This window comes from Bufo bufo, chromosome 5 (genome assembly GCF_905171765.1).
Source record: "Bufo bufo chromosome 5, aBufBuf1.1, whole genome shotgun sequence".
In the NCBI taxonomy this organism is placed as follows: domain Eukaryota; kingdom Metazoa; phylum Chordata; class Amphibia; order Anura; family Bufonidae; genus Bufo; species Bufo bufo.
This window is the reverse complement of record NC_053393.1, coordinates 36,180,568-36,203,257: the sequence shown is the minus strand read 5'-3', so window position 1 is coordinate 36,203,257 and position 22,690 is coordinate 36,180,568. Positions and strand designations below refer to the sequence as shown.

General features: G+C 42.1%; 1 protein-coding gene across 1 annotated transcript in view; it reads right to left on the bottom strand.

Moving 5' to 3' along the window:
* Nucleotides 1-312: 312 nt before the first annotated feature.
* KCNQ3 (potassium voltage-gated channel subfamily Q member 3) overlaps nucleotides 313-22,690 on the bottom strand; it is a 245,637-nt gene continuing 223,259 nt past the window's right edge. The window contains exons 10-15 of the mRNA XM_040432900.1: nucleotides 12,010-12,212; nucleotides 9,011-9,113; nucleotides 4,168-4,299; nucleotides 2,727-2,837; nucleotides 2,376-2,454; nucleotides 313-1,256 (exon numbers count right to left, since the gene is read on the bottom strand). Of these exons, the coding sequence (XP_040288834.1) occupies nucleotides 534-1,256; nucleotides 2,376-2,454; nucleotides 2,727-2,837; nucleotides 4,168-4,299; nucleotides 9,011-9,113; nucleotides 12,010-12,212 (1,351 nt within the window). The 3' untranslated portion in view covers nucleotides 313-533. The remainder of the gene's footprint in view (nucleotides 1,257-2,375; nucleotides 2,455-2,726; nucleotides 2,838-4,167; nucleotides 4,300-9,010; nucleotides 9,114-12,009; nucleotides 12,213-22,690) is intronic.

The window sequence follows — 22,690 nt, the reverse complement described above, 5'->3', positions numbered from 1 at the left end:
TACAGAATTGAGAAACATCATAAAGCAATGTGTTAGATCAAAGTTGCAAGAGGGCGCATGAAGCCAATACGTTAAAGAAGTCTAAGTACTACAACCACTATAAAAAAAAGACCTAAAGTCCTAATCAACACTGTGCAGCACAATGAAAAAAAAATCCTGCACTAGGGATGAAAAATGAACGCTCACATCTGAGTTTCCTTCTGCATAGATCACCCATGGGTTAGGTATGTGCCATATCATTACAAAATATAAAATAGATTTTTTTTTTTTTTTACACTTATATCATGTAAACACATGCAAGTCATGCCGGAATCTAAAGGCTGTCTCATTTGTCGTGAAGAGAAACAAAAGAAAAGTGATAGAATTTTATGTGAGATGATGCCATGGCTACAAAGTTAAACATGCATCATATTTAGCCATTGATGGTGTTCTTCCTCTTCTCAACGATTCAGCTTTAAAAAGTGTATAGTGACTTATACAAAGATGTAGTACATTGTACGAAAAAGGTCAGTGTCCTCCCGGGCCACGTGGATTTATACAGGTTTCGAAGGTGTCCATGCCGAATCTGAAAAACCGTCTCCCGTTGACGACAAGGTCATGGGGCCACTAGGTGTGAACGGGTCCGTATCTGTATCCGTTTCACCTTCCGCTAAGTAACGTTTATCTCTCATCCACGTGGAGCCATTGGGGCCAAAATTAAAGTCTTCTTTTTCTTGGGAAATACTGAAACCACTAGGAGACCTCTGAAGTTCATCGTGGTTGACCGAGAGAAGAGACAGGGGAGTGTCGCTATCTCTTGTAAAACTTCTTCTATGTATAGGGGAGACCCTCTCAGCATACGGGCTTGAGATGTCTCTTTCATGACGATAGTCGACCCGAGTGTCTATCAAAGTCTGAATAGGTAAATCTGTTGGCCTTTCTGTATAATTGGGCGAGGAGGTCATGCTCCTTCTGGAACAGTGGTCACCATTAAAAGGCATGGGTGCGGTAAATTCCACAGGGTAGTTCTCGAAGAACCCATACTGATCCAATTTATTAAAAGAAACTTGATGCATGTTGTAGGGATTTGCATGGGTGCAGGATTCTGTATAGTTATAAACAACCCTACCAAGTTCGGAATATCTGCTCTCTTCTCCCTCTTCTTCTACTTGGGACTCTCTAAGTGGGTAGTACTCTGTTACCTGGACCTGTAGCTGGTCCATATGCTGCATATGCATATCAACCAAAAAGTCTAATTTCTTTTCCATATCCTGGACCTAGGAGAAAATACCAAACATAAACAAGACAAGGTGATCAAACAAGAACATCGATAAAATTCTATAAACAGATCTTAAAGGTTTGTGTTCAAAACGATCCTGCCGGGCACGCCAAAAATTGCAGTACATTTTACATTCTATTGAGTGTGCATTTAATAAATATTAAAGCCGGATCCAAATGAATTCTAAATATCATACACGGCTCTATCCCTCCACCATGCTTTACAGGTAACTAAAGAACAGGTTCATCAGAAAGCCAGTGCATGTTCAAGAGTTTCCCATATAGCAAAAGTAGAATCATTAAAATCTACAGGAAACCAAGCCACCACTGAAAGAAAAAAAGACTGGGAGGTAATTTTATACACAGGAGTCAGAAGCAGGGGTGGATTGGCCATAGACCTTACAGGGAAATTTCCCGGTGGCCCGATGCTCAGGGGGCCGCCTAAGCCCTCCTCATGGCCGGCCAGTGGACAGTATTTTATGATGAACTGTGGTATTTGGCTCTGTTGCTCTGGGGTGGTATAATGTGCCACAATATGGTATTGCTGGACCTGCCTACTTGTTTTGGCCCTGCCTTTTATCAATTTGGACCCCACTACAAAATGGGTCCACTTTTAGTAATTTTTCCAGGGCCACTTTAAGTTCCCAGTCTGCCCCTGGTCAGAAGTCCACCCTGCTGAGCTCACAGAGAATTGCCAATACTGGATACAATTGTAGTAAACTCTTAGGTTTGTACAGATTTTTTGCCTGTCTACTCACCAAATTTGGCCCAATTTATGGCCCAATTCCTCTGATGATTATGTAATTACAGACAAACAGACAGAAGCAGGACTTGTGGCTCTGAGGCCCCAGTGCAAAATGTATAAGAGGACCCTCACCCGCCATGTGCAATTTATAATATTGGAGTCTTTTTATGTGGCATAGGTAACTTTGCTGACCCTCTAGCACCAGGGTCCACATGTCACAGCTACCTTGGTGCCACCTATAGCTATGCCACTGTGCACAGACTAGACAAAGAAGTTTTGCACATTATAAAACTAGCAAAATTCAGGAGCAAGAATAAAAACACATTATTTAAAAAAATCTGAATTAGGTTTGAAAGTTTGTATGCTACAATACCTGTCTTTCTACTTTCACAAATTTTCCCATCATGCTTTGGTCTTCAAAATCTGAAGCTTTGGACCCATAGGAATCATGCCTAAAAAAGATTTTTAAAAATGTAGACGCTGTAATATAGAAAACAGGGGATGTCATAGCAGTGATTAACTCCTTGAAGATATCTGCTATGGCGACCCAGCCAGATAAATGCACAAAGTGGGAATGGTGTGAGCACAGGACAGGATCAGTAGAGGGTGGCCACTCCAAGCAGAATATTTGGTGAATCATTACATAAGTATGAAAATTCCTAAGCATTTTTGTCCCACATGTAGGTCCTCAATGGACTTCCATAAAAAAAGACAACTCTATTACCTTGGAGACTGTTGGGATGGATAGCCGTATCCTCCTGGACCACCCATTCCTTTCTGGGACTTCTTATGTTTGGGTGTAGAAAGAGGACCTGGAGCAAAGACCATGTCTATTCTGAGGAAGAAAAAGAAAAAATTGTGACCAAGTTTTTGCCAATTTTTTGGACATTCAGTTTTCTGACCAACTTTGCAAAAACATATATTTGCATAAAATATTCATAAACTTGTACAGACAAATTTGTAAAAAAAAAGTATTATTATTATTAATAATAATAATAATAATAACTAGAAAATCTACAATTTCTGGGGAAATTGTGTGAACTGTTCTTGCCTCCACCAGTAGTCTACAACTGGACTGGTCAGAGTAACTTTATGGAGTGGGCAGAGTAACTGTGGAAAGGTTGGACTGGTCAGAGTAACTTTATTGAGTGGGCAGAGTAACTGTGTGGAGTGAGTAAAGATAGTAAACATTACACTAACCAATTGATTGATCAAATTTAAAAAGTGCACATGGCAAGCTTGATAGAGTGAGAAATGCATTTCAACTTTTATTTATTTATATAGCACATTTAATTGCAATGTTGTTGCCCAAAGTGCTTCACAGTTACATTAAAACATACATTTATAAAAACATTAGCAGCCGATTTGTGTAGGTGGGCTTGAAAATGAGGGAGTGGTGGCAGTTTTGAAATCATGTCCTGAATTTTCAGCTCTCACTCTAGCTTTTGTCACTCTGCTGGCTGCTCACACACCTGGGTTCCTATGGCAACTCACTCTACAGCAGGGTAGTGTTAAAAACAAACTGCTCCAACTTGCTCACTTCACTGGCGGTTGCCATCTTCAAATGGTTGTAGTCTAAAAATTATAAATCCTACAGCAAAGATGTTTATATTGTGAGAATCACAAGACCCAGACCTACATTGTGATGCATAGTATGTCTCTGAAATATAAAAAATGAAGGCACAGTCGCAGTTTAGAAATTGCCTTTCAAATTTGAGGTGGCTAGAGTGGAGTTTCAATGAATATCAATGGGCGACGTGAGTGGCAAACAAATGGTCATATTATGAAATAAACATTTTTTGTGGCAGCAGGGACAGCTGAACGTTTTGATATAAGATTTGTGTAGGTGGGCTTGAAAATGAGGGAGTGGTGGCAATTTAGAAATCATGCTCCCACTCTAGTTTTGAACATTCCGCCATTCATTCCTATGGACCAATTTCACCACAAAAACGCTGATATTTCGTGAACCATTTGGCGAAACGTTCCACAAAGTAACAGCACACCAATCGGGAACAATGCGCACGTTTCGGTATATTACTGAAATAAAGTGTAAAAACTGTGGGAGGAGTTAGGGTGGTAAATTTGGCTATAATACGAATATATATGCCATGCAAGAACACTTAGTAATACAATGAAGGAAACAGCAAAAAGATTTTTGGGCTTACCTTGACTGGAGATATTTAATCCTGGCCAGCATGTCCAAATGGCCTGCAGAATATTGCTCTATAACGTCTTTGACATCATAAGGCCTCAGCGTCTCCTTAAATTTTTTTTTACGTAAAAGGAATTGTAGTATTCTGCACGTGAGACAGAGTTACTTGTAAGTTTCATATGATAGTTAGGCTTAAACGAGAGCACAATCCCATCTACCTCTAACCAACAACGATGTTCACCCTTTTCACAGTACGCCAAATTTGGTGAGTAGACTAGCAAGATTAGGAAATAGTCGCCATGGATACTGAGGTATAATCAGGTATCCTCAGTATAGGCCATAAATATCTAATAGGTGGGGTCCAACACCCAACCTCCCAATCAGCTGTTCAGGAGTAGCTGTGGTGCCGGAAATAGCTCCATCTGTTGTGTAGTGGACAGAGCTGGTTAATACAGCACTGCTGCCATTCACTTCAGCAGTACAATAGTATTACAATAACAATATTACAGTATAATATCAGTTATATTCTTGTACATAGGAGACAGTAGTATTATAGTAGTTATATTCTTGTATATAGGAGGCAGTATTATAGTAGTTATATTCTTGTACATAGGAGCAGTATTATAGTAGTTATATTCTTGTACATAGGAGCAGTATTATAGTAGTTATATTCTTGTACATAGGAGCAGTATTATAGTAGTTATATTCTTGTACATAGGAGCAGTATTATAGTAGTTATATTCTTGTACATAGGAGGCAGTATTATAGTAGATATATTCTTGTATATAGGAGCAGTATTATAGTAGTTATATTCTTGTATATAGGAGCAGTATTATAGTAGTTATATTCTTGTACATAGGAGCAGCATTATAGTAGTTATATTCTTGTACATAGGAGGCAGTATTATAGTAGTTATATTCTTGTACATAGGAGCAGTATTATAGTAGTTATATTCTTGTATATAGGAGCAGTATTATAGTAGATATATTCCTGTACATAGGAGGCAGTATTATAGTAGTTATATTCTTGTACATAGGAGCAGTATTATAGTAGTTATATTCTTGTACATAGGAGCAGTATTACAGGGAGTGCAGAATTATTAGGCAAATGAGTATTTTGACCACATCCTCCTCTTTATGCATGTTGTCTTACTCCAAGCTGTATAGGCTCGAAAGCCTACTACCAATTAAGCATATTAGGTGATGTGCATCTCTGTAATGAGAAGGGGTGTGGTCTAATGACATCAACACCCTATATTAGGTGTGCATAATTATTAGGCAACTTCCTTTCCTTTGGCAAAATGGGTCAAAAGAAGGACTTGACAGGCTCAGAAAAGTCAAAATAGTGAGATACCTTGCAGAGGTATGCAGCACTCTTAAAATTGCAAAGCTTCTGAAGCGTGATCATCGAACAATCAAGCGTTTCATTCAAAATAGTCAACAGGGTCGCAAGAAGCGTGTGGAAAAACCAAGGCGCAAAATAACTGCCCATGAACTGAGAAAAGTCAAGCGTGCAGCTGCCAAGATGTCACTTGCCACCAGTTTGGCCATATTTCAGAGCTGCAACATCACTGGAGTGCCCAAAAGCACAAGGTGTGCAATACTCAGAGACATGGCCAAGGTAAGAAAGGCTGAAAGACGACCACCACTGAACAAGACACACAAGCTGAAACGTCAAGACTGGGCCAAGAAATATCTCAAGACTGATTTTTCTAAGGTTTTATGGACTGATGAAATGAGAGTGAGTCTTGATGGGCCAGATGGATGGGCCCGTGGCTGGATTGGTAAAGGGCAGAGAGCTCCAGTCCGACTCAGACGCCAGCAAGGTGGAGGTGGAGTACTGGTTTGGGCTGGTATCATCAAAGATGAGCTTGTGGGGCCTTTTCGGGTTGAGGATGGAGTCAAGCTCAACTCCCAGTCCTACTGCCAGTTTCTGGAAGACACCTTCTTCAAGCAGTGGTACAGGAAGAAGTCTGCATCCTTCAAGAAAAACATGATTTTCATGCAGGACAATGCTCCATCACACGCGTCCAAGTACTCCACAGCGTGGCTGGCTTGAAAGGGTATAAAAGAAGAAAATCTAATGACATGGCCTCCTTGTTCACCTGATCTGAACCCCATTGAGAACCTGTGGTCCATCATCAAATGTGAGATTTACAAGGAGGGAAAACAGTACACCTCTCTGAACAGTGTCTGGGAGGCTGTGGTTGCTGCTGCACGCAATGTTGATGGTGAACAGATCAAAACACTGACAGAATCCATGGATGGCAGGCTTTTGAGTGTCCTTGCAAAGAAAGGTGGCTATATTGGTCACTGATTTGTTTTTGTTTTGTTTTTGAATGTCAGAAATGTATATTTGTGAATGTTGAGATGTTATATTGGTTTCACTGGTAAAAATAAATAATTGAAATGGGTATATATTTGTTTTTTGTTAAGTTGCCTAATAATTATGCACAGTAATAGTCACCTGCACACACAGATATCCCCCTAAAATAGCTAAAACTAAAAACAAACTAAAAACTACTTCCAAAAATATTCAGCTTTGATATTAATGAGTTTTTTGGGTTCATTGAGAACATGGTTGTTGTTCAATAATAAAATTAATCCTCAAAAATACAACTTGCCTAATAATTCTGCACTCCCTGTATAGTGGTTATATTCTTGTACATAGGAGGCAGTATTATAGTAGTTATATTCTTGTACATAAGAGCAGTATTATAGTAGTTATATTCTTGTACATAGGAGCAGTATTATAGTAGATATATTCTTGTACATAGGAGATAGTATTATAGTAGTTATATTCTTGTATATAGGAGCAGTATTATAGTAGTTATATTCTAGTACATAGTAGCAGTATTATAGTAGTTATATTCTTGTACATAGTAGCAGTATTATAGTAGTTATATTCTAGTACATAGGAGGCAGTATTATAGTAGTTATATTCTTGGACATATGAGACAGTATTATAGTAGTTATATTCTTGTACATAGGAGGCAGTATTATAGTAGTTATATTCTTGTATATAGGGGTAGTATTATAGTAGTTACATTCTTGTATATAGGGGCAGTATTATAGTAGTTATATTCTTGTATATAGGGGCAGTATTATAGTAGTTATATTCTTGTGCATAGAAGACAGTATTATAGTAGTTATATTCTTGTACATAGAAGACAGTATTATAGTAGTTATATTCTTATACATAGGAGCAGTATTATAGTAGTTATATTCTTGTATATAGGAGACAGTGTAATATCAGTTATATTCTTGTATATAGGGGCAGTATTATAGTAGTTATATTCTTGTGCATAGTAAACAGTATTATAGTAGTTATATTCTTTTACATAGAAGACAGTATTATAGTAGTTATATTCTTGTACATAGGAGCAGTATTATAGTAGTTATATTCTTGTATATAGGAGACAGTGTAATATCAGTTATATTCTTGTACATAGAAGCAGTATTATAGTAGTTATATTCTTGTACATAGGAGCAGTATTATAGTAGTTATATTCTTGTACATAGGAGCAGTATTATAGTAGTTATATTCTTGTATATAGGAGCAGTATTATAGTAGTTATATTCTTGTACATAGGAGCAGTATTATAGTAGTTATATTCTTGTACATAGGAGCAGTACTATAGTAGTTATATTCTTGTACATAGGAGCAGTATTATAGTAGTTATATTCTTGTACATAGGAGCAGTATTATAGTAGTTATATTCTTGTACATAGGAGCAGTATTATAGTAGTTATATTCTTGTACATAGGAGCAGTAATATAGTAGTTATATTCTTGTACATAGGAGACAATATTATAGTAGTTATATTCTTGTACATAGGAGCAGTATTATAGCAGTTATATTCTTGTACATAGAGGCAGTATTATAGCAGTTATATTCTTGTACATAGGAGCAGTATTATAGTAGTTATATTCTTGTACATAGGAGCAGTATTATAGTAGTTATATTCTTGTACATAGGAGCAGTATTATAGTAGTTATATTCTTGTACATAGGAGGCAGTATTATAGTAGTTATATTCTTGTACATAGGAGCAGTATTATAGTAGTTATATTCTTGTACATAGGAGCAGTATTATAGTAGTTATATTCTTGTACATAGGAGCAGTACTTTAGTAGTTATATTCTTGTACATAGGAGCAGTATTATAGTAGTTATATTCTTGTATATAGGAGACAGTGTAATATCAGTTATATTCTTGTATATAGGGGCAGTATTATAGTAGTTATATTCTTGTACATAGGAGGCAGTATTATAGTAGTTATATTCTTGTGCATAGTAAACAGTATTATAGTAGTTATATTCTTTTACATAGAAGACAGTATTATAGTAGTTATATTCTTGTATATAGGAGACAGTGTAGTATCAGTTATATTCTTGTACATAGGAGCAGTATTATAGTAGTTATATTCTTGTACATAGGAGGCAGTATTATAATAGTTATATTCTTGTACACAGGAGCAGTATTATAGCAGTTATATTCTTGTACATAGGAGCAGTATTATAGCAGTTATATTCTTGTACATAGGAGCAGTATTATAGTAGTTATATTCTTGTACATAGGAGCAGTTTTATAGTAGTTATATTATTGTACATAGGAGCAATATTATAGTAGTTGTATTCTTGTACATAGGAGCAGTATTATAGTAGTTATATTCTTGTACATAGGAGCAGTATTATAGTAGTTATATTGTATTAGCAGTTTCCATGAAGCAGATTTATAGTGTTTCTCGATCACAGATATACTGTGTCATCCTTAAAATGTAGGAGTTGCGGACATCATGCTGCTCTACAAATCTCATATTCATACAAGATAATAGGATGGATTACTCCAGCATACCTAGAAGCATGGATAGCCACTTTTATCGTAGGGATTAAATCTTCTACCAGGAACTCATTACTATAACCAGCTTCAGCCATTGGATCTCCAGCTGTTCCAGCATCTACAGAGCAGATAAGCGAATTATCAAGTCAAATATATGGAATAAAAAGTCGAACCTCACCACATGGGGATTCGTGTTTCAGAGACTGAATACGTTTATTTATTTTATCATGTATTCACTTTCAATTCCTTGCAGTACTTCACAATGTATTACTATCACATATGTATGGAGAACCTGTATATAAAAATGTGGCAGGGTTAAATTTTTCAGTTAGACCGGGGTTCACATCACCGTTTGGTATTAATAATAATCTTTTTTTATATAGCGCCAACATATTCCGCAGCGCATTACAGTTCAGGGGTTCATGTACAAACAGTCATTAATAACAGCAACAGACAAGTCAATGAGGGCCCTGCTCGCAAGAGCTTACAATCTATGAGGAGGTAGGAGTGACACAAAAGGTAGAAGTGCTTGTTTTCTACGATGGTCCAGCCATCTTGTGAAAATAGGGAAGCAGATATAAAGCTGGATGAGCCGTCACCAGCCGATATATGTGGTGCTTCTGGGTGCGGTGGAGGGTTTGGTTTAGGATCAGGTTCAGGAAATTATGAGAAATGGGCTATTTATGGAGAGGAGTTAGGCCTCGTCCACATTTCCATTTTTTACTGACGCGTGCTGCCCGCATTTTCCACTGACAGCACACGTACCCATTTATTTAATTGTGTCTGTTCACATTTCAGTATTTTTTTACTGACTGTGAGTCAGTTAAAAAATCTCGGGGACATGCACTACTTTGATCCGTGATGCAGACCAAGCACGCCCATTGAAGTTTATGGATCCAAGAAAATTACATCCGTGGTGCGTCCGTTTTTCATTGAAGACTGATAGGAAATTCTATGGAAATGAATTTTCAGCTGCGCAACGTCAGTGAATTACGGATGACACACGGATGGTAAAAACGGACACACGGACCAACCACGGATGAAACACGTACGCTTTTTTTCATGGACGTGTCACTGACATGGAAATGTGGACGAGGCCTTAGATCAGAAGATGTGTTTTTAAGGAGCGCTTAAAACTGTGTATATTGTGATTTAACCTAATTTCTTGGGGTCGGCCGTTGCAGAGAATTGGTCCAGCTCGGGAGAAGTCTTGGAGCCGGGAGTGAGAGGTTCGGATTATGGTGGAAGTCAGTCGTAAATCGTTTGCAGTGTGTAGAGCACGGGCAGGGTGGTAGACAGAGATGAGGGAGGAGATGATCCATCAGAAGAACAGAAAAATAAACAAATAATGGCTCTTGTATTTTAAGCATCCATTACGCTCAGTTACGCACATTTTGCGTCCGTTTTAGCCATTTCCACCTGAGATCTGTTATGTTAGATAAACAGGGCAGTCTCCTTCCTGTACCAATGATACTCATTTACAAACCAGGCAGGAAAAGTAAAAGGGGGGCACAGCGGGGGAACGGAGAGCGCCGCACAGATAAACTAGTAAGGGCTCATTTACACAACCGTATGCATTTTGTAGTCCGCAAAAATAAGGATCTGCAAAAAATATGGATGACGTCCGTGTGCATTCCGTATTTTGCGGAACGGAACAGCTGGCCCCTAATAGAACAGTACTATCCTTGTCCATAATGCGGACAATAATAGGACATGTTCTATTTTTTGGCGGAACGAATATACGGACATGCGGAAACGGAATGCACACGGAGCAACTTCCATTTTTTTTGCGGACCCATTGAAATGAATGGTTCAGCATACGGTCTGCAAAAAAAACGGAACAGACACGGAAAGAAAATACGTTTGTGTGCAGTGACCTTACATCCCTGCACTATGCCCTACACAACCCCCTACTTATTTGATAATGTCTGGACCCATGAAACGTCCTCTTTAGACCTCCTGCACACGACCGTATGGCTTTTTCAGTGTTTTGCGGTCTGTTTTTCACGGATCCGTTGTTCCGTTTTTTGTTTCCGTCGTGTTTCCGTTTTTCCGTATGGCATATTACATAGAAAAAATTGTGCTGGGCATAACATTTTCAATAGATGGTGCCGCAAAAAACAGAACGGAAACAGAAGACATGCGGATGCATTTCTTTATGTGTTCAGTTTTTTTTGCAGACCCATTGACTTGAATGGAGCCACGGAACGTGATTTGCGGGCAATAATAGGACATGTTCTATCTTTCAACGGAACGGAAAAACGGAAATACGGAAAGAGAATGCATACGGAGTACATTCCATTTTTTTTTTTGCGGAACCATTGAAATGAATGGTTCCGTATACGGACCATATACGGAACGCAAAAAACGGCCCGTAAACGGAAAAAAAAAACTGTCGTGTGCAGGAGGCCTTAAAGAGGTTCTTCACCACTTTGGACAATCTCTACTTGTTAGAGGGGTCTCTTGTCAGTCACCTGAAGACCAAGTGTCCTCCTGCTTGGATTCCCAGCGATCAGCTGTAATCTGCAGGGAAACCTGGCAGTAGGGGTTACGTTTCTCTGCAGCGCCACAGGACAAAAAATGTATTACACATTTGGCACTTGTGAAATTCATCTCCTTCCTGGTGTTTTCTGGTAATAATTACATTTTATTAAAGCCACTTTAAAAGGCTTCTTGCTTTGGACAATACTTAGTTACTGAAAGGATAAATTTGCCAGGCGAGCTGGCCCTACCCCCACCTTGGCCCCTTCTCGGGAAAGCGGCAAAGGCAGCGTAGAATTGGCACTTGCGCCTAAATTTAGGTGTAATGCCATTTAAAAAGTCACAAACCCTCCTCTCTGGCTAATAGATGAGGGTGGAACCATTGTCTTCCAATCCTGAATTTTTTTATATGGTATTTGAAACAAGCTGAAGGTCACGCTGAAGAGCAGCATTTTCCATTGATATAGTTAAAATAATGTTGCACTTTACTAATTTATGGGGTAACCGTTTAGGAAACAAAATAGCATTTTTACCTTCTGAGCTTTGCCAAAATGCGTAAGCTTTCATCCTCAATGCGGTGCGGAATCGCTCCTTATTACTCAGGGCAATGTTTTTGGGCTCTTTTGAGGGACTCTCTTCTACACCATCGAGGTTCAATGGGGAAAATGTTTTTGCTTTTGGGCTGCTTCCGCGTGGGTTGGACAACCGTACTCGATCCAGCAGGCTCCACCTTTGACTGGAAAGAATTAAAATGTTTATTAGATTAGGAAAAAGTCAGTCTAAGGATACAGTAAACATTTTAATTTATTTTCACCCACTGCAATACAACTTGGCCCAAAAGGACAATAAAGAAAGTATGTACTGGCTGATTTGCCCAAACATTTCCATTGTAGTTCAAAGAAATATATTTTTGTTGCACTTTTTCTTTAAAGGGGTTGTCCCACGAAAAATATTCCACAGGTTTCAAACCAACACCTGGATCTGAATACTTTTGTAATTGGATGCAATTAAACATTGAGCATAGTCACAGAGTTATTCAATAAAATGTATCTGTATAGCGTCACCTGGTGTCTGTTCTTTTTCTTATTTCTTTGACCTGCTTACGGAGATGGCCGCACATGCTCAGTTTCATCCTTCAACTGCCTCCTGAGCTGTGATAGGGAGAGCTGAGACACGCCCCCTGAGCTGTGATAGGGAGAGCTGAGACACACCCCCTGAGCTGTGATAGGGAGAGCTGAGACACGCCCCCTGAGCTGCAGCAGAAAAGACACTCCCCTTGAGCTGTCAGCTTGATATAAATCTAGCAGAGCAATGAATGTGGAGATCTCTGGATCCATGTGAGGCACAGGGCTGGTTCTAGCTTTGTTAGAGAGAGATTGTCATGTACTGTGTGATGTCTGATTTTCATTTTTTACATTAGTCATGGGATAACCCCTTTAAGCTCTATATCAGTTGTGCGTATTTTCTGGTGATTTCACACTGGCCACTAGAAGAGCACACACCTGACGCTTCCTATTTTCTGTTGCGTCCTTGTCAGCTTCACTGTGTAGACTGGGACAGATGAACAGCGCCATCTCATTATGGGTAGACAGTAGCCAAGTGTAGGATATGGCCACAGGTTACAGGCCCCAGACTGCTTCTGATTTATTATCCAGAAGGTATGATAACACACTGAATAAGCCACACCCAGAACACCGGCTCATAAAACATAATATGTTTATAAGATGCATAGAGCAACTTAACACAGTGTTGCCCAGAAGAATTTACGACAGAAAGTTGACTATATAAGACAGGACAGTAACACTATACACACACTTTGTTTATGCAGCACCCCAGAACAGGGTTACTGCAATAGGGTAATCGTTGTAATGTTGTATTGTCAAGTAAAATGTTCTGATTTACTGTATTTGTAAACCTAATAGTTTTGTATGGCCAGCTAACGGTTAAGTCCTTGGCTCATTCCCTTAGGATGCCAGAAGATGGTTCTAAGCCCTTCCACTGGTTAGTCAGTTCTGTGCTGAGAGGAGGAAGAGAGAGAGCCTGCATGTGTAGGCTCCTCAGAGGTAGCCCGAGTTTAGAGAACCTTTGTCTCTGAGACAGTCTACAGCCACGGAAGCTTCTGCTACATAAAAGTGCTTAAGAGAAAGAGAAATCAGGTGGTACAGAATCTACAGGGCCGTGCACTGGAGTCAGTCAGCAAGGTATTGTGCATGTTTATGGCAGAGAGACTTTGCTGCTGTGAGAGGGAACATTGCTAGCGCACCCTTCCAAAATCTGAGACAGTCCGGCCAACTGTATCTTAAATCTCCACCCCTCAGCTGGGAATTACAGAAACTTTTACCAAGAACCTCTCTGCTAGCCTAAGGTTCTACTGAGAGACTTTAGAAAGTCAGAGAGGAGTACTATAGTCCCCATCATTGGTGATGTCCATACGTTGCTACTGTGGAAGGATTTGCATAATCTACCCTATAACTGTGTCTTGTCATTGTTGGATGTACTACTACTCATATTCTGCACTTTAATAAAGAGAAACATATTTGTTCACACTGACTGGCCTGGTTACTGACTTAACAATTATCCAGCCAGTGCATCTGTCCTCATGCCTTGCACCCAGAACAACACTTAAGAGCAAGGGCACCCCATCTACCACCAGGCAGGAAGACCCAAAACCACGGTGTGCCCCACAGGGAAGATAGGGTGAGCCCTCCAGTCACTGCACGACTCCAGGGAGAGCCAGAGTGGAGAGTGTCACTGTGATTAGTGAGCATAACAACCACTCTCTAGGCCAGAACTACCACTCCCGGGCTCTTGGGCTGTCTGTGACAATCTAGCGCCACGAACAGGATCAAATCCTCTGTGTCCTACTGAACAAGTGGCCATATTGCTGTGTTGAAAACCCTAAAAAGTCTTTATTGTGCTACCAGAGATTGTCTTGTGGATCTAACAACCACACTGTATTGCGGAGAACTGTCGCGGGTGTTGACAACCACCCCACTTGCTGTTATTGAGTTGAACTGCATTATAGACCGCACGACAGCCCACAAGAAGTTAAATCTCTGAATTGGAGCTCTGCCATCATTGCTCTCGCTCTGCCCCATTATGCGCAGGAAGATTAGAGAGCACACCCTTCACGGAGCAGACAAGATGTGTCTGCATGTCTCTCCCAGGAGAACCTCAACAATCAGCCATACCCTATGGGAAGCGAACCCCAAAAAAGTCCTGCCTGGACTACGGGGAGGATACGTCCTGCAAGGAGAAGGAGACGAGGTGCCTCCTGTGTGCTTAGCTCTTTGGGGTTTTGTTCCATCAATGGAACCCCGTTTCTACTCTAACTTGGAGAAGCATTTCCCTAGGGCAGGTTCAAACAGCCTGCCACTAGAAGTCAGCCACCCACACGACATGTGTGGAGAGTGGATGGAGACATCCTGCGTAAAAGACAAGATGGCGGGAAGATGACAACCTAACTGGATGGGCCTGATGTAGGGTCAATGAGCCAGAACTATTAATAGAAATGGCAGAGCTTCCAGTAGCTTTAGAACAGTATATCAACATCCTGGCATGTTTCCATCAGTACAGCGAGTTAGGCCACGGCATCTGCTGAAGCCTTCAAACCGGAGAAGATTCAGGAGGTCGTCCCACCTCCATCAGGCCGAGGCAGAGTGCTCGCGGTATGGATGAAAGCTTATTTTTTGGAAGACAATGGATGAGAAGACTCAGCAGGAAATGAATGTGATCCGGATGTTAAACCTCCCTCTTCTCACCCCGTCCGCTGGTTCCCCGTCAACAGAGGATTTGGAGTCTTGCAGGATGACAAATCCACGGTGGAGCTGCTAGTGAGCAGGTGGTTGTTCTACTCCTCTAACGAAGTACCCGATTTAGCACATAACGGAATCGAATGGTGCTGATCAGATCCCCATTGATGGTCCTAAATGCAGGCCCTTATGCTGGAATCTGTGGCCAAGAACCCGAACCGAGTCTCTGTCATTGATTGCACATAGCTGTAGCTTGTTTCAAAAGACTTTACTTTTCATTACTGGATACATAGTATAATTAGATGTTCAAGTCCGAAACGTGCTAGAACTGCTTTTGAAATGCAGAATTTCCACGTTTTGTATTTCTGCCACCCTGAGGGTAAATTATCCTTGATTTAAAATACAGAACTAAAATGATAATTACAGATCTAGTGAGGAGAAGGACTCTGGAAGAACATACCAGCCATGTATACGTGATGGAAAATAGTCTTTTGGAAGTTTCTCAAAATGACCTTCGCAGCATTTACTGAGACACTTCTAAGTTGCGCCTCTCAGAAGATATTCTGTTCCTCCATCATCATTTCAGATGGTTTTGTCTAATAATGATTCACTGGCAGTGTGCGATAATAACTCGCTGTGGGCAGCTATTCATATAAAGTAATCAGTTCTAATATTGACATCGCTCTCAGTGTAAACTCAGCTTCGTGTCCCCTTAATGGTCCATTCTGCAGAAATTAAGTCACATTTTCATCTCCTTCCATTTAATTACCGCTACACTGCACTTCTTATAAATGAATGAAATTTAAAGGAAATTAACACAAAAACAAACAAATATTGAGTTTTATCTGGAGTGTATGCGACCTACTACCCCCATCAGTCCAACTGGTGTAATGCTTCTCTAAATCTTCTACTTTATCATGTATAAGGCATATGCTGCCAAAGACATTTACTACCGTAGATATGTACTGCCATAGACATGTACTGCCATAGACCTGTACTGCCATAGACATGTACTGCCGTAGACATGTACTTCTATCCACATGTACTGCCATAGACATGTACTGCCATAAACATGTACTGCCATAGACATGTACTGCCATAGACATGTACTGCCATAGACATGTACTGCCGTAGACATGTACTTCTATCCACATGTACTGCCATATACATGTACTGCCATAGATATGTACTGAAGTAGACATGTACTTCTATCCACATATACTGCCATAGACATGTACTGCCATAGACATGTACTTCTATCCACATGTACTGCCATAGACATGTACTGCCATAGACATGTACTTCTATCCACATGTACTGCCATAGACATGTACTGCCATAGACATGTACTTCTATCCACATGTACTGCCATAGACATGTACTGACATAGACATGTACTTCTATCCACATGTACTGCCATAGACATTTACTGACACAGACATGTACTGACATAGACATGTACTGCCATAGACATGTACTTCTATCCACATGTACTGCCATAGACATGTACTCCCATAGATATGTACTAGATAACTGAGATCAGCAACCTGCATGGCACATATCTGCCCTCTATTACCTTTCCTGCTGGTTGCCTACCTACCCCCCCCCCCCCCACCCCCTCTGCCCAAGGCCAGGGGACCGGGCACTTGCCCTGACAGACAGTGAACCCTTGATAAGGCATCAGCATTGATATGATGCTTCCCTGCCCTGTGCTCTACCACAAAATTAAAGTCCTGTAATGCCAGGAACCACCTGGTTACCCTTGCATTGTTCCCTTTATTTCGGTACATCCATTTTAAAAGGGCATGGTCCGGTACCAACCGGAACTTCCTACCTGTCAAATAGTAGCATAGAGCCTCGAGGGCCCACTTTATAGCCAGACACTCCCTCTCCACTATTGAGTAGTTTCTCTCACAGGAGGTGAGTTTTCTGCTCAAATATATAATGGGGTGTTCTTCCCCATTTACCTCTTGTGACATTACTGCCCCTAACCCAACCTCTGAGGCATCGGTCTGGACAATAAACTCTTTTGAGAAGTCTGGTGCGATCAGCACAGGCTGACTGCCCAGGGCTTTTTTAAGGTCCTGAAATGCCTTTTGTGCCTCCTGAGACCACTGGACCATTACTGACTTTCTCCCTTTCGTGAGGTCTGTTAATGGTGCTGCAATGGAGGCAAAGTTTGGGACAAATCTGCGGTAATAGCCAACAATCCCCAAGAATGCCTTCACTTGTTTTTTTGTCAGATGCTGTGGCCACTTCTGAATTGCCTCCACTTTGTTTACCTGTGGTCTATTGTGCCGTTACCTACAATATACCCCAGATAGCGAGCCTCCTCCAACCCAATAGCGCACTTCTCAGGGTTAGCTTTCCTGAGGGAATCAAGTACTGCCTGTACCTTACCTAGATGGGTTTCCTAGTCCGTGCTAAAGACCACAATATTGTCTAAGTATGCTGATGTGTACCTTTTATGTGGGTCCAAGACCTTGTCCATCGCTCTCTGAAAAGTGGCGGGTGCCCCTGGTAACCTAAAGGGCATCCTGGTATATTGAAAGAGCCCGTCTGGGGTGGAGAAGGCAGTCTTTTCCTTTGCCTCCTCTGATAGGGGAATCTGCCAGTACCCCTTTAGTGAGGTCAAGTGTGGTGATATACCTAGCTGGTCCCAACCTTTCAATAATTCATCTACCCGGTGCATAGGATAGGAATTGCATTTAGAGACTTCATTTAGTCTGCGGAAGTCGCTGCAGAACCGCCAGGGCCCATTTGGCTTAGGCACCAATACAATCGGGCTGGACCAGCCACTTTTGGATTCCTCAATAACCTGCAGAGCTAACATACGCTTTACCTCTTCAGAGACCGCTTGTCTCAGAGCCTCAGGGATTCTGTATGGTTTAATGTTTATAGTTACCTTGGGGTCAGTGACTATGTCATGCTGAATGACATCTGTAGTGCCTGGGAGGTCCGTAAAAATATTCCTGTTCCGCTGCAGAAACTCCTTGGTTTTTTGTTTTTGGGGCTTGGACAGGGTGTCACCTATTGGAACCTTTTCAATATCTGAGTGGGAGTCTATTTGAGGTTTTGAGATCGCTACCAGGGATTCTCTATCCTTCCAGGGCTTGATTAAATTAACGTGATATAGTTGGATGGCCTTTTTTTTCCCAGGCTGATGGATTTTTTTATTTACTTCTCCAACCCTCTTCACCACTTCAAAATGACCTTGCCACTTGGCCAGAAATTTACTTTCTACCGTGGGAACCAACACTAACACACGGTCCCCAGAGTTGAATTGCCTCACCTGGGCCGTTCTATTGTATACCCTGCTCTGGGACTCTTGGGCTTTTTGCATATGCTCCCTCACAATGGGCATAATACTGTTGATGCGATCCTGCATTTGGGCCACGTGCTCTATCCCACTTCTGTAAGGGGTAGCCTCACTCTCCCAGGTCTCCTTGGCAACATCCAGCAAACCCCTGGGATGTCTCCCATATAATAACTCAAATGGGGAAAAGCCAGTGGAGGACTGAGGGACCTCTCAGATGGAGAACATGAGAGATGGCAACAGAGAATCTCAGTCCCTCCCATCCTTTTCTACCACCCTTCTCAACATCTCTTTTAAGGTTTTATAGAACCTCTGGACTAGGCCATCTGTTTGGGATAATATACAGAGGTTCTTAGCTGCTTAATTTTCAGCAATTTACAGAGATCTTTCAAATCTTTGGACATGAAAGGTGTACCCTGGTCCGTCAGTATTTCTTTTGGAAGGCCGGTTCTGGAAAATGTATAAAATAACTCCCGAGCAATGCATTTGGAGGAGGTATTCAGAAGTGGAATGGCCTCAGGATACCTGGTGGCATAGTCCAGCACTACCAAAATATACTGGTGGCCTTGGGCAGATTTGACTAACGGTCCAATCAAATCCATAGCGATTCTGTCAAATGGGGTCTCAATTATTGGCAGGGGAACCAAGAGGCTCCGAAAGTGACACCTAGGAGCAGTTACTTGGCAGGTTGGGCAGGAACTACAAAACTTTTTAACCACTTGGTAACAACCTGGCCAATAGAACCTTTGCAGGATTCTTTCCTTTGTTTTGTCAGTCCCCAAATGACCCCCAAGTAAATGAGTGTGAGCCATATCAAGGACCATCCTTCTATAAGGTACGGGTACCACCAATTGCTCCACAACTTCATCACACACCTTAGTAACACGATACAGTAAATTGTTGCTTACAGCAAAGTGAGGAAACCTTTGATCAGCATTAGGCTCCTGAGGTACCTCATTTAGTACTGTTACATTTTCCCATGCATGTTTCAGGGTAGAGTCTCGTAACTGAGCAGTCCCGAAGTTCTCCCGTGACACTTCCAAGTCCGGGAAAGAAGGTGAACATGCAACAGGCATATCAATACAGTGGGGTTGAGACCAGAGTTCCCAGAATAACGAAAAATCACGTCCCACCCGCCTTTTAGGGATTACCAGGTCATGGGGTACGGCAGCACGTAGGAGGGTGACCAGGCTACCTGAGTCCAACAGGGCCACAACACTAACCCCGTTTACCTGGAGTTGATTCTTCCTGCAGAGGTGTAGCGCTGCAGACAGGACGAGCGAACATGGAGGCGGCGGGTGGCACCACACTCCATTGGCCACAGTGTGCTGCAATATGCCCCAGTTGCTGACACTTCCAGCAATGCACCTCAGCTCTGCCTCCTAGTGGGGCTTCAGAATTGGAGGGTACCTTTCTTGGACCAAGAAACCTCTTTCCCCTGGGTGGGCCACCCAGGCTTGGTCTGCTGTCTTGGTTCTCCTGGTCAGATGCAGAAAGGGATTTGGAGTTTGATCTATGTAAACAAACACAGGAGGATCCCACGAACTGCTGCGGTTTACTTTCAGGCCACAGACAGGTCTCAGTAGTCTTAAACCACTCCACAAATGAAACCAACTGATCCAGTGTTTTGGGGTCTCCTTGAGAAACCCATCGGTGGAGGTCCGAAGGAAGTGCACTCACATAGCGGTCAAGCACGATTCGGTTGCCAAAGTCTGCTGGACTCAGTGTCTCGGATTGTAGCCACTTGCGCACAAGGTGTAACAAATAAAACATTTGGGAGCGGGTTGGCTTATTTTCCCCAAACCGCCAGTCATGGACTCTGCGATCCCATACAGATAAGTTGACTCCCAGCCGGGCCAGGATTTCTGCCTTAAGGATAATACAGTCCTGATCAAAAGTTTAAGACCACTTGAAAAATAGCAAAAAATCATATTTAGCATGGCTGGATCTTAACAAGGTTCCAAGTAGAGCTTCAACATGCAACAAGAAGAAATGGGAGTGAGACAAAAGATTTTTTGAGCATTCAATTTAATGAAAACAACGAATAAACTGAAACAGGCAGTTTTTCAGCTGATCAAAAGTTTAGGACCACACCTCCAAAAAAAAACTAAACCCCCCCAAAACAGAAATCCAACTTCCAAACATGAACTCAGTAATAAGTAGCTCCGCCGTTATTGTTGATCACTTCAAAAATGTGTTTCGGCATGCTTGATGCAAGCGTTTCCATGAGGTGAGTGGGAACATTTCTCCAAGTGGTGAAGACGGCCGCACGAAGGCCATCTACTGTCTGGAACGGTTGTCCATTTTTGTAAAATTCCCTTGCCATCCATCCCCAAAGGTTCTCAATTCGATTTAGATCAGGGGAACACGCAGGATGGGCCAAAAGAGTGATGTTATTCTCCTGGAAGAAGTCCCTTGTCCTGCGGTCATTGTGTACTGTAGCGTTGTCCTGTAGAAAAACCCAGTTTTTACCACACAGACGAGGTCCCTCAGTCATGAGGAATGCTCTCTGCAACATCTGGACATAGCCAGCGGCCGTTTGACGGCCCTGCACTTCCTGAAGCTCCATTGTTCCACTGAAGGAAAAAGCACCTCAGACCATTATGGCGCCCCCTTCACTGTGGTGCGTAGAAAACATCTCAGTTGGGATCTGCTTGTCATGCCAGTAACGTTGGAAACCATCAGGACCATCAAGGTTAAAAAAAAAACTTTAGAGAATAAAACTTTCTTCCACCTTTGAATGTCCCATGTTTGGTGCTCTCTTGCAAAGTCCAAACGAGCAGTTCTGTGGCGTTCAAAGAGACGAGGTCTTTGAAGACGTTTTTTGTTTTTGAAGCCCTTCAGTCTCAGATGCCGTATGATGGTTATGAGTAGAGTTGAGCGAACACCTGGATGTTCGGGTTCGAGAAGTTCGGCCGAACTTCCCGGAAATGTTCGGGTTCAGGATCCGAACCCGACCCGAACTTCGTCCCGAACCCGAACCCCATTGAAGTCAATGGGGACCCGAACTTTTGGGCACTAAAAAGGCTGTAAAACAGCCCAGGAAAGAGCTAGAGGGCTGCAAAAGGCAGCAACATGTAGGTACATCCCCTGCAAACAAATGTGGATAGGGAAATGAATTAAAATAAAAATTAAAAAAATAAAAATTAACCAATATCAATTGGACAGAGGTCCCATAGCAGAGAATCTGGCTTCACGTCAGCAGAGAATCAGTCTCTTCATGCCATAGCAAAGAATCTGGCTTCATGTCAGCAGAGAATCAGTCTCTTCATGCCATAGCAGAGAATCTGGCCTTATGTCAGCACAGAATCAGTCTTCATGTCATAGCAGAGAATCAGGCTTCACGTCACCCACCACTGGAACAGGCCACTGTCACATATTTAGGCCCAGGCACCCAGGCAGAGGAGAGAGGTCCCGTAACAGAGAATCTGGCCTTATGTCAGCACAGAATCTGTCTTCATGTCATAGCAGAGAATCAGGCTTCACGTCACCCACCACTGGAACAGGCCACTGTCACATATTTAGGCCCAGGCACCCAGGCAGAGGAGAGAGGTCCCGTAACAGAGAATCTGGCCTTATGTCAGCACAGAATCTGTCTTCATGTCATAGCAGAGAATCAGGCTTCACGTCACCCACCACTGGAACAGGCCACTGTCACATATTTAGGCCCAGGCACCCAGGCAGAGGCGAGAGGTCCCGTAACAGAGAATCTGGCCTTATGTCAGCGCAGAATCTGTCTTCATGTCATAGCAGAGAATCAGGCTTCACGTCACCCACCACTGGAACAGGCCACTGTCACATATTTAGGCCCAGGCAGCTAGGCAGAGGAGAGAGGCCCCGTAACAGAGAATCTGGCCTTATGTCAGCACAGAATCTGTCTTCATGTCATAGCAGAGAATCAGGCTTCACGTCACCCACCACTGGAACAGGCCACTGTCACATATTTAGGCCCAGGCACCCAGGCAGAGGAGAGAGGTCCCGTAACAGAGAATCTGGCCTTATGTCAGCACAGAATCTGTCTTCATGTCATAGCAGAGAATCAGGCTTCACGTCACCCACCACTGGAACAGGCCACTGTCACATATTTAGGCCCAGGCACCCAGGCAGAGGAGAGAGGTCCCGTAACAGAGAATCTGGCCTTATGTC